General features: G+C 49.9%; 1 protein-coding gene across 4 annotated transcripts; it reads right to left on the reverse strand.

Annotated features, from left to right (window-relative positions):
- Positions 1-590: 590 nt before the first annotated feature.
- On the reverse strand, positions 591-11,592 carry Nt5c3b (5'-nucleotidase, cytosolic IIIB). 4 transcript variants are annotated; one of them, XM_040749694.1, is made up of 9 exons: positions 11,477-11,592; positions 11,261-11,359; positions 10,653-10,722; positions 10,523-10,569; positions 7,455-7,540; positions 5,723-5,812; positions 4,300-4,498; positions 2,180-2,380; positions 591-1,108 (listed from the first exon to the last, which is right to left on the reverse strand). In XM_040749694.1, the coding sequence occupies exons 1-9, from the start codon at positions 11,486-11,488 to the stop codon at positions 974-976; spliced, it is 939 nt and encodes a 312-aa protein (XP_040605628.1). In that variant the 5' UTR covers positions 11,489-11,592; the 3' UTR covers positions 591-973. The 4 variants fall into 4 exon arrangements, with proteins under 4 accessions (XP_040605628.1, XP_005087435.1, XP_040605629.1 ...); XM_005087378.4 differs by having other exon boundaries at positions 4,336-4,498; positions 11,477-11,589; XM_040749695.1 differs by lacking the exons at positions 10,523-10,569; positions 10,653-10,722.
- Between the last annotated feature and the right edge of the window lie 628 nt (positions 11,593-12,220).

The raw sequence follows: 12,220 nt of genomic DNA on the forward strand, positions 1-12,220 counted from the left end.
CACGTGGTGGATAACCATTGTAGGTAGCTCCATTTTAAGGGGATCCGGCACACTCTTCTGACTTCTGCAGTCACCAGACATACATCTGGTGCACACACATCCATGCGGGGAAAACATTCATATACATTAATTAAAATAAAGCCCCTTTTGGGTCATTATACCAATGGCACTAGACCAAAAAGTGGAGGAAAGATCCAAGGACATAAGGAAAATCCATACTGAAATGGATCCTTTGTGTATGTGGGGGTGTCTCAGACAGGTCACCTCAACCCAGCCGAGTTTCAAATCAAGGCTGTACCCATTCCAGGTCAGGATCACACCTGTCCACTCCTACCCTCCCAGACACACATACTGTGACTTACAGACACCCTCCTGGGCTATTCTGGGATTTGGGCTGCAGGCAGACTCACACTGTACTCACACGGGGTTTCTAAGCTTTCCCACTGCCCTCAAACTTTGTTCTGTGGAGCTCCGGAAGTTTCCTGCAGGCCCTTGTGCCTTGAGGACCCGGGCCTAGGCTGCACACTCAGCTCCCACACCATGAGTTGGAGCTACTGTTTTTTCATTTTTCACCTGACTCACGCATTGTATTTGTCTTGATTTCGGCTTTACTTTCCCTTTTTCTTTTTTTTACAGTGCTGGGGAAGGGACCCAGGGCCCACCACATGCTAGGCTTCACCACTGAGCGATCTGCATTTCCAGCTCTGAAAACTTGGGCTCGATGGTCTGCAGAATGCATGCTGTGTACGTGGTTCACTTGGAAGCACACTTGCTGCCCTCCTGCAGACAGGGCCTCCCTCTATCCGCTTCCTAGCAGGAGAAAGGCAAAGGCATGGGGAAGGAGTCGGGGTGAGGAGGGTCCAGCAGCTGGTGACTGCCCTAGACTTCTCTCAGCGCTCACAGAGGACGCTTCGTAGGCAGGCGTTCCTTCCTCCCCATCAGCGCCTGCAGGGCCTGGTCCAAGCCTTGGTGCTTAGGAGCCCTGGAGCTCCATGCAGTCCTCCTGGCGCAGGATGTGCTGCAACAGCCCATTGACCACGTCTAGCGTCTCGTCCTTCTCCAGCACAATGTCATAGGAATCCATGTAACGTTCCCGCCGCTCCTCCACCTGCCCAGGGAAGCGGATCTGAGTCCCCCAAATGTCCCTCTTTGCATCTTTTACTCTCAGAGTAGGGTAGAGACATGAAAACACCATTCCCCAGCTCTCCTGTGAAAGCCTGGGGAGTTCAAGGACATAGGGTCACAGGCAAGCAAATGAAGGCATGAGTTGGCACCCTGAACAGCTGGCCAGTGTCAAACAGATAGAAACAAGGACAACAGACAAATGCCCGGGTGTCACATGTAATCTCCACATAGCTCTGGCATCCACTGGGCTCCAGCCTCTGCTGGCTGGGCTCACCCTTACAGACGCCTTTCTCTGAGCCCTTCTGTCCTGCGTCCTACCCATCCCTGCCAGTCTTTGCTGCTTTTGTTTCCTTTTATAAAATCATGCTCTCAACTCTGGCATTTCCCATTTCATTCAAGCCAGGGTTTTGAAACCTTGCTTCAAAAACCAATCAATCAATCAGTCAGTCAGTCAGTCAATCAATCAATCAAAATACCTGCCTCCAAGAAAACCCAAGGAGTCATTCCAGAAAGTGCGAGTTAGATGGGTTAGCAGTATTTGTGTGACTAGAATGGGAACTGACACGTGCGTGGTAAACACACAGCCCTGCATGTATGGACTGGACTGACCCTCTTCTCTCAAGTCTTGGGTCAAGCCATAGTGGAAAGTGCTGAGGCATTGGGATGTAACTCGATAATAGAACACTTACCTGGCATCTATCAGGTTCTACGTTCCTTTTCCCACACACACCCACACCAAAAGAGAAAGCATAAATCATGGTATGATGGCATATTCATGTAATCCCAGCATTTAGGAGGTTGAGGCAAGATGGTCAGAAGTTCAAGGTCAGCCTTAGCTACACAGTTTGAGACTAGCTTGAGATAATGAATTCCTGTGTCATGCCCCTACTCCACCCCCACCCACCGACCCACCGAGAGAGAGAAAGAGAGAGCACACACAACTGTGCCCCTCCTCTGTAGCCCTAATACTGTCCACAATATCTAGCACACAAAAGGAGTGAAAAGGAATCCATGCAGAAGCCAGAGGGGAAGGCCCAGGCAAGACACTACCTACCTTGTCATTTAGGAAGCCAATCTTGAGAATGTTCTGCACCCCAGGAACTCCATCAGCCATAGTGAGGTCCCCCATGGAGTCTCCAAGCAGGAGGATGTTGGTTTTGCCCTGAAGTTGCTGGAAGTAACCGGAGTTCTCACACACGGAGCTGTTCTTGTTGTAGGTGTGGATGAGCTGGCCCTTGAAGCCTTGCAGGAAACCCTACAACATCACAAGAGACAGAGAGCTAGGGGGACCCAAGTAGCACATGGGTCTGTCATTGGGGGGGGGGTGTTTCCTAAACCCAGAGATAATGGCAAAACTTTACTGTCACCTAAACGAGGGGCTGGAAAACTAGGCTCCAGGGGCTGGATTTGGTCTATTTTTATAAACGTTTTCACGGAACCCAGCCAGGCTCGTTTGTTTGTGTCTTGCTTTTGGTTGCGTTCTGGGAGGTGATTGCCAAGTTGAGAGGAGGTGCAGCAAGAGCTCTGCTCACAGAAGCCCGGGCGTGCATGCCTGGCCTCTAGCCAAGGCACTGGGATGGAGCCTGGGGCCTTCACATACAAGCACTCCATCACTGAGCTACATCTCCAATTCTTTTTCCTTTTTTTCTTTTGAGACAGGGTCTCTCTATGGAGCTTTAGCTGGCTTTGACCTCTGTCTGCCTCTGCCTCCTGAGTGTGAGGATTAAAGGCATACACCACCACCGTGCCTGTTTTATTTCTTTCCTTTGTTTTTTTTGTTTTTGAGACAGGATCTCACTACACATAGCCCTGGCTGTCCTGGAACTCACTATGTAGTCCAGGCTGACCTCAAATTCCAAGGTTCCCCTGTCTCTGCTCCAGAGTGCTGGGATTAAAGTGCACTACCACTTACTTCATTGTAAGACACATCTCTTTCTTCCTTCCTCCCTCCCTCCCTCCCTCCCTCCCTCCCTCTCTCTTTCTTTCTGTTTTTTTGAGACAGGGTTTCGTTGGGGCTTTGGAGGCTGTCCTGGAACTAGCTCTTGTAGACCAGGCTAGTATGGAGCTCACAGAGATCCGCCTGCCTCTGCTTCCGGAGCGCTGGGATTAAAGGCGTGTGCCACCACGCGACTGGCTAAGACACATCTTTTTCCAGGCTTTCTAGGCTCTCCTTGAATTTGTTCTGCAGCTCAGGCCAGGCAGGTCTTGAGCTTTCAATGTTTCCCCCTGAAGTTCCCTAAGCAGCTGGGATCACAGGTCTGTGCCTCCAGGCCCAAATCACTTAGCCTTTTATAGGACAACTGTGTAATTCCTGCCTTAAACAATGACCCTTAGGTATTCCTGATCTCCATTCTGGTGGATACCTGTAAATACAAAAGTTGCTCAGTCAGGCTGAGGGAACATTTAGAGGTAAGAACATCTGCTTACAGGGCAAGGTCAGTTTCTCACCTAAAAAAATGTTCTCCGGGTTACATGTGTGCTAGCACTTGGCTGTAGGTCATTAAGAGTGACAAAATTCCACCAATGATTTTTGTTTGAGACTGGGTCTCCTGTAGCTCAGTGAATCTGAACTCACTATGTAGTCAAGGCTGCTTCCTCCACCTTGCAAGTGCTGGGAGTAAAGGCATGTGTCGTCATGGCTACCCACTGAGAAGAAGTGAAACCCTGAGTGAACTGGAGCTACTCACCTCCGGCTTTCAATACGCAAAGCCAGTATAAGCCTTTTGGTCCTCACGGTGACACACAACCTAAGATGGTGTCACAGGGCCATGGTGACAGACAGCTGACTGCTGATCCTTTTAAAGTAACACGGGATGGGTGTGGTGGTGGATGGTTTAGCCCCAGCACTCGAGAGGCAGAGGCAGGTAGTTTTCTGTGAGTTTGAGGCTAGCCTGGTTTATACAGTTATTTCTAGGACTGCCAAGGCTTTAGAGAAAGACCCTGTCTCAAAAAACAAAAAGTAACCCAGAAGTCAAGTGCCATGATTCACACCTATAGTTCCAGCCATTCAGGAGGCAAGGCCAGAGGACTGACTGAGCTCAGGAACTCCAGGCCAGTCTCAGAGATGCAGCCAGACTCCCGTCTCAATGAAAGAAAGGAGAGAGCAGACTAAAAATGCCACCAGAGGGCAGAGGCCAGCTGGCCAATCGAAAAGGCACCCGGGCCGCAGCCCACCCTCCTCTCTTGCAGCCCAGACGAGGCGTGGCTCACATCCTCACTGAAGTCCATGTAGTTAGACACAATGTGGATGTTGGGGTGGAACACTTTCATCTGTCGGATAATCTCTTCCAGGATATCGCCAATGCCCGCCGAAAAGATGAAAAGAGGAATGTTGTTATGGTAGAGTGTGTCGAAGAACGTCTTATATCCCTCCCTGCAAGAGGTCAGAGAACTGTGAATGGCGTGGCCTTGCTACCGCTACTTCATTTTCTACTCAGTCTAGGTATTTTACATCTTATTATGTGTGTGTGTGTGTCTGTGTGTGTGTACGCTCAGGAGGCAGAGGCAGGTGGATCTCTGTGAGTTCCAGGCCAGCCTGGTCTACAGAGCGAGTGCCAGGATAGACTCCAAAGCTACACAGAGAAAACCACCCCTCCAAAAAAAAAAAAAAAACTTCGGGGACTGGAGAGACAGCTCAGCAACTTTAGGAGTACTTGCTGCTCTACCAGAGGACCTGGATTCAGCAACCACATGGTGGCTCACAACCATGCATGACTACTGTTCCAGGGGTTCTGGCCTCCTCAGGCACCAGGCACACATGGTACACATACATAGGTACATGCAAAAACAATTATATACACAAAATAAAACAAATAATAAATAAAAAATAAACTAATGTAAAAACATTTTAAGGTTTGTGCTTTTAAGTGGAGCTCATGGTAACTTGTTTAAGACCTTGAGTTCAATACCAAGACAAAAAAAAACAAAAACAAAAAAACAAAAACATATAAACCTCATGTGATGGTATATGGCTATAATTCCAGCACTTAGGCAAAGGCAGGTGGATCTGAGTTCAAGGCTATCCTGGTCTATAGAGTGAGCTCCAGACAGCCAGAGAAACACTGTCTCAGAAAACCAAAATGAAATAAAAAAATAAAAAGCAGGGCAGTGGTGGCACACACCTTTAATCCCCGCACTCTGGAGGCAGAGGCAGGTGGATCTTGGTGAGTTCCGAGGACAGTGTCAGAACAGGCTCCAAAACTACAGAGAAACCCTGTCACAAAACAAAACAAAACAAACAAAAAAAGAATGCCAGTCAACTAGAGGGACCCCAGAGCTGTGGCGTTTTGTGTTTGTTTTTAAACCACTGTTAGGAGATGAAGGCCTGGCCATTTGCACGGCAGCCCACTAAAGCAAATGGCTTTGGGGCCACCCTTCCTTCTCCCAGCCACTGACTCCACTTAACCCTCTCCAGCCTCCTCTGCCTGGGTGAAACCGTTTTAGACTGGCTTTCATTTTTATTTTTGCTTTTCCATGCCAAGGATGGAATTCACAGGCCTCCAACAGGCCAGGCAAGTATTTAACCAGGGAGCCACACCCCACCCAACCCACTAGCTGCTCACACTAGCTTTGCAGAGTTTTACACCAAGGAGCTTACCTGAGCATCGCAGTGGACTCTCCAACCACCTGCGCTATCTGGAATTTCTGTATCCTCTGCTGGCACAGGAGATTGTGGGCTTTGGACCACCTAGGAACAGATACCCCAAGCCCCAGTCACCCCAGGAAATTGAGTGCCCTGTCCCTCGTCCCCTCTGGTAGCACTCACTGGGGGAATGAGCACAGTCTGTCCCACAGAGGCATCTCCCGAAGGACTTTAAGTGATCCTTAGAAGGAGAGGGAGACCAGAACTGAGCAGTGGACTGGGGAGATCAAAACTCCTCCTAACCCCTCCCCCATAGGGACCTACGGCTCTGTCCAGGAATGCCAGCTTTTGTTTTGTTTTGTTTTCTTTTCTTTTTTTTTTTTTTTTTTTTTTTGGTTTTTCGAGACAGGGTTTCTCTGTGGCTTTGGAGGCTGTCCTGGAACTCCCTTGGTAGTCCAGGCTGGTCTCGAACTCACAGAGATCCGCCTGCCTCTGCCTCCTGAGTGCTGGGATTAAAGGCCTGCACCACCAACGCCCAGTTCAGCTTTTGTTTTCTTTCTTTCTTTCTTTCTTTCTTTTTTTTTTTTTTTTTTTTTGGTTTTTTAAGACAGGGTTTCTCTGTGGCTTTGGAGGCTGTCCTGGAACTCACTTTGTAGACCAGGCTGGCCTCGAACTCACAGAGATCTGCCTGCCTCTGTCTCCCGAGTGTTGGGATTAAAGGCGTGTGCCACCAACGCACGGCTTCAGCTTTTGTTTTCTAACGGGGTCTTGTGTGGCACTGGCTACAACTTCCTATGCAGTCAAGAACAACCTTGGTCCTCCTGCCCCCAACTTCCAAGGAGGATGCTAGTATGATGTACATGCACCACTATGGCCACGCTTAGTGGTGTTTGTTTCTATCAGAATTTTGTGTTTGATTGTGTCCCCAGGTTACAAACTGGAACTCTGTGGTGGTCTGAATGAGAATAACCCCTGCAGGCTCAAATATCTGAATGTTCTCCAAAGTTGGTGGGACTGTTTGGGAAGGATTAGGAGGTGTGGCCCTGTTGGAGGTGTGTCACTAGGGGTAGACGTTGAAGTTTCAAAAGCCCATGCCTGCTTTCCTGCTGCCATGATCCCTGACATGATGGTCATGGACTCACCCTCTGAACTGTAAGCCTTCCCCAAACACTCTTTCTTCTATACGTTGCCTTGGTCATGCTACCTTAGCACAGCAATAAAAAAGTAACTACAACAATCCCCAGTAGAGGTGTTGGGTCAAGGGGCTTTGCCCTCAAGAATGTATAATGTAATTAGGTTATAAAAGGGTAAGTTCAGCCTCTCTTACTCTCTTTTCTTTCTTTCCTGTCATTCTTGCTCTCTTTTAGCTCTTCTGCTATGGAGTGACGAAGCAACAAAGGTGCTAGCAGATGCTAGACCCTTCATCTGGAACTTCCCAGCCTCCTGAACTGTGAGCCAATAAACTCTGTCCATTATGCGTTATCCAGACTGTGATATTCTGTTACACCAGAACAAAACACACTGAATGAAGGCCACTTGCTGCTTATCTCCCAAGCCAAGGCATTTCTAACTTACTCCAAGAAGTCCCTGAGGTTTTCCACTCTAGCAGCGGCAGAGAACCAGGGTGTAGGTGGATGTTGGTTCTTAGAGCCGGGCCAGGGTCATGGCCCTCAGGAAGGAAGCTCACTGAAGCTCTGCAAGGACAGTCATGCTGGCCCACTCCGTCTCCAATCCCAGGAGTACTTACCACTGTACCATATGAGGCAACTTCTCTTTGATGGTGCGGTGCGGGTCGATCTCAATGGGATAATAGTGGTGGAAGAGCGCCGTGAGCTGGGACAGCGACAAGGAGGAAGGTCATTAGTGCCCATCACATTGGCCCCCGGTTAAGACGCAAACCCCCTCAAGGATGGAGCTCCGTGTAAGACAGCCTTCTTCAAGTCTTCATGTGGAACACACCATTTATGAAACTCAAGTTTCTCCTCCTGCTTTTCAACAGCTCACAATCACCTAATATATACAGTTTGCAGTGTTCATCACCTACCGGCACCCACCCCGAGAATGAGGCCTAAGAGTCCTCAACGTGAGCTAGACTTGTGGCTCATGCCTATAATCCCTGCACTTGGAAGGAACAGACAGGAGGATTATAGATGGGTAGTCTAGGCTACATACACAAGCCTAAATAGTAAAACTATGTCTCGAAATTCAAAATATAAACATACACAGATAGGGAGGGGGTGGGGGTAGGGGTAGGGGCAAGGAACGGGAGCAGGGATGCAGCCTGTTGGCAGAGAGCTTGCCTAGAGGGCCATCCTCAGCATTACAAAAATCAATGGCTGACGAGTTAGCTCAACAGTTAAGAACTTGTTGCTCAGCCAGGCATTGATGGCGCACACCTTTAATCCCAGCACTCGGGAGGCAGAGGCAGGCGGATCTCTGTGAGTTCGAGGACAGCCTGGTCTACAGAGCGAGTTCCAGGACAGCCTCCAAAGCAACACAGGAGAAACCCTGTCTCGAAAAAGCAAAAAAAAAAAAAAAAAAAAAAAAAAGAACTTGTTGCTCTTGCAGAGGACCAGGGTTCAATCCCCAGCATCTACATAGTGGCTCACAAGTATTTATAACTCTATTCCTAGAGGATCTGACACCCTCTTCTGACCTCAGTGGGTACCAAGCACTCATGTGGTATACAGACATAGAGCATACATGCAGGCAAAACACCTATACACATAAAAGAACAGTAATAAAAACTAGTCAGTGAGAGCCTGGCATGGTGGCTCACATCTTTAATCTCAGCAGTTGGAAGGCAGAGGTAGACTCTGTGTGAGTTCAAGGCTAGCCTGGTCTACAAAGCAAGTTTCAGGACAGCAAGAGCTGTTACACAGAGAAATCCTGTCTTGAAAAACCAAAAACAACAAGACACTAGTCAATGAGGCAGACACATAAGTAACAAATGTCAAGTAACAACTGGAGATGTCCCTCATTGGGCTGAAGGCTTGCCTAGCATGCATGTGGACCTGGATTTCATCCCCAAGAACACATAAACACATGGAGGGTGTGATGGCACATGCCTACAGTCCTAGGGAAATGGGAGGCAGGAGGATTAGAAGTTTAGAGTCATCTTTAGTCACATAGCAACTTTGAGAACCCAGATCAAAGAACCAAAACATGGGCAGGGAGATGGCACATGGGAGGCAGGCGGATCTCTGTGAGTCTACAGATGGAGTTCCACAACAGCCAAGGCTGCACACACACACACACACACACACACACACACACACACACACACAGAGAGAGAGACAGAGACAGAGACAGAGAGACAGAGACAGACAGAGAGAGACAGACCCTGATTTAAAAAACAAGAGAGAGAGAGAGAGAGAGAGAGTAATCTACAAGAACGAACTCAGCAATGTATAATAGCCTAGCCTGGCTCTGTTCCAGCAAGTGGCACTCAGACCAGAAGCCTGGAGTCAAGTAAACCAAAGGCCAAAGCTCTAGAGTTGGCTTCTCAGTATTTGTATGCATCGGAAAGAAATGAATGAACATTTATTCAGAACACTCCCCATGTCTGTTCCCTTACCAGAAAGTAACATCATCAAGGGCATGGCACAACACAGTGGGAAGAGTGTGGGACAAAGTGTACAAAACCAAGACACGCGACTCAATTGAACGACCTTGGACAAGATGTTCAGCTTCTTCTTCTCTCTCTTTTTTTTTTTTTGTTTTTCAGTAGCTTTGGAGCCTGTCCTGGAACTTGCTCTGTAGACCAGGCTGGTCTCAAACTCACAGAGATCCACCTGCCTCTGCCTCCCGAGTGCTGGAGAAAAGGCGAGCGCCACCAACGCCCGGCTGCTGCTCAACCTCTTTCAGCGCCTGTTTTCTCACACGTTAAACAGAGACAGTAATATGATGTTCCATCTACCTTTGGGAGCAGAGGGTCGTTCAATAAGCTGTGTTCATCATGAACCACCATCAGTATCTCAATCAATAGGGAAAAGCTGCTCTCATGTATTAAGACTAGACTCGAGGGCTGGACAGATGGTTCAGCAGTTAAGAACACAGCACATAATGCACATACTGCTCTTCCAGAGGATGGGAGTTCAGCTCTCAGTTTCCACTTCAGGCAATTCACGACTGCCTGAAACTTCAGTTCCAGGGGATCCGCTAAGGACACCTGCATGCACACGTCTCTGTCTCTCTCTCTTTCTCTCTCAGGCATGCTTGGTGAGCTGTCTTTGAGCTATATCCCAGATTCCCTCTTTTTGAGACAAGGTCTCACTATGTAGCCTTGGCTGATCTAGGACTTGCCATATAGACCAGGCTGGCATCGAACTCATAGTGATAGGCCTGCCTCTTTCCCCTGAATGTTGCTCAGCTGCCTCTTTTTTCTTTTCTCTCTTTTTTTTGGGGGGGGGTTGTTGAGACAGGGTTTCTGTTAGCCCTGGATGGCCTGGTACTGGCTCACTTTGTAGATCAGGCTGTCCTTGAACTCAAGAGATTGGCCTATCTATGCCTCTCGAGTGCTGGGATTAAAGGCGTGCGCCACCAAAGCCTGGCTTCCATTCAGCCCTGCTGCATTTTTCAAGCTTTTTATGTTGAGGCAGAGTCTCACTAAATTGCCCAAGGTGACCTTGACCTCTTTCTGGAGCCCATGCAGACCGTGAACTTGTGATTCTCCCGCTTCGATCTCCCAGATAATGGGGATTATAGGCCTCCACACTGGTTTAAAGAATGAACTTTCTTAAGATTTCTGTCCCGGAGTCTGTAGTGCAACCCCAGAAGCCTAGCCATTTTTGAGCAAAGAAGGGGGTGACCCACCTCTTTGCGACAATCCTCACTGATGATTTTGCTGTTATCCAGAATATCTGAAAAAACACAAAACTCCCTTTACTTGCTCCTTAGCAACTGCCATCCTGAGCCCTGCAAGGAAGTCTGAAACGTGACTTACTGTAGGAAGAGGGGCAGCGCTGTCCATTGTAAGCAAATCTGCTCAAGGTCATGTCAAAATCAGAGATCACCTAGGAGACCAAAGAGCGAGAATGGTGGCTGAGTAGGCACCTTCTAACCTGGCCTCACCTCAGCCTGGGATAACCACAAGTCTAACCAGCCACTGCCCAGTCAGCAGCAAAGGCTAGAAAGAGACGGGGGGGGGGGTTCCTGTGTCAGTACACGCGTTAACATTGAGGAAAACAAATCCCCCCGAGTGCACGCGTGTCTCTCAGTGGCATCTTTCTCAAACGCATCGGTTCTTTCTTAAGGTGCCTCCCGACCTTTCTGACTCTCCCTGTCTTCAACTTCTGGTGGAGCCAGCTAGCTTGGGATAGCGGGGCAGCCAGGCTCCACCCACTTGCTTCCTGAAACCAAGCGGCACCACGACATCGGACTACTTTGAAAAGTTGGCTGCGGGGACAGGTAGGCTCTCTCCCGAGGCGAGCCAATCTGTTTGTCCATGCCCACTCTGGGCAGGCTCGCAGCGTGCGCACCGGCTCTGGCGGGAAGGCCGCAGGACAGGCACCCTTCCGCCGCCCCGCCCGACCGTGCCCCGCGCCCCGGTACCTGCAGGCGATCTCCTCCGCCCCTGCGAAGGGCGCCCACGATTTCCTGCACCCGCCCGGGCTGCCGCATCAGGACCGTGGCCTTCATCAGACTGTTCACCTGTCGCGAGACCCGAGAGACTCGCTGACCCGAGCGCCCCGATGGGCACCAGGGCGGCTGGGCCTCCCCGCGCCCGCGATCCCGCCACGCGGGACGCTCCCGACCCCGCGGCCTCACCTCCTCCGCCATCGCGCCGACCGCCTGGTGGGTGGTTCCGAAGACAGCGCCCGCCCCGCAGCCTCACTGCGCAGGCGTCGTCTCGCTAAAGTAGCGCTGGGTTGGGGGCAGTGGGCCGGCCGTTTGCAGGCTGGCTCAAGATGCTGGCAGGAGAAACGGGTGGGGGGGGTTCGACTGTGTGTGGGGTTCTACTGTGTGTGGGGGTGGGGTGGGGGAGGACCAAGACTCTGGGGTCCTGTGTACGGACTGTCATGAGGCTTTGCTGTGTATGGGCTCCTGTCACTCTTTCTGGAACCCTTTGGCAAGAACGGTCTTTCCCAGGATTCCAGTCACAGCTCAGTGGAGCAGTGCTTGCCTGCATGTATTAGACTCTGTGTTCATCCCCAGCATTGCAAACAACAACAAAAACATAAGCAAAAATCCACCAGGTATCTGTATGCAATTTGGACTGGGGATGCACCCTGCAGACACCTTTCTAACTGGACCCCTCATCATCACTAAGCAAATTAAGACATCTCAGAGTCAGAAGACCTTGGCCAGCCTGACGTTTAACCAGCTTTGCTTCTGGCTCTGCACACATGAGGGTTGAGCTGCAGAAGCATGCTGCAGGGATGTGGAGTCAACCTGAAATTGCAACAGGAAGTAGACTCAACTAAAGGCTCAACTGTGTTGGTGGCCACAGTTCTGCCCTAGGTCTAGGGGCAAGGAAGGAGGTGTGGGGTGGTCTATCTGTATGTCCTGGGG

This window comes from Mesocricetus auratus, unplaced genomic scaffold (genome assembly GCF_017639785.1).
Source record: "Mesocricetus auratus isolate SY011 unplaced genomic scaffold, BCM_Maur_2.0 Super-Scaffold_100007, whole genome shotgun sequence".
In the NCBI taxonomy this organism is placed as follows: Eukaryota; Metazoa; Chordata; class Mammalia; order Rodentia; family Cricetidae; genus Mesocricetus; species Mesocricetus auratus.

Coding starts and splice junctions, on each gene's coding strand:
- Nt5c3b (XM_040749694.1), bottom strand. Junction 10,570..10,652: donor GCGCTGCCCCTCTTCCTACA/GTAAGTCACGTT, acceptor GTGTTTTTTCAG/ATATTCTGGATAACAGCAAA. Junction 7,541..10,522: donor GTGAGGATTGTCGCAAAGAG/GTGGGTCACCCC, acceptor TCGCTGTCCCAG/CTCACGGCGCTCTTCCACCA.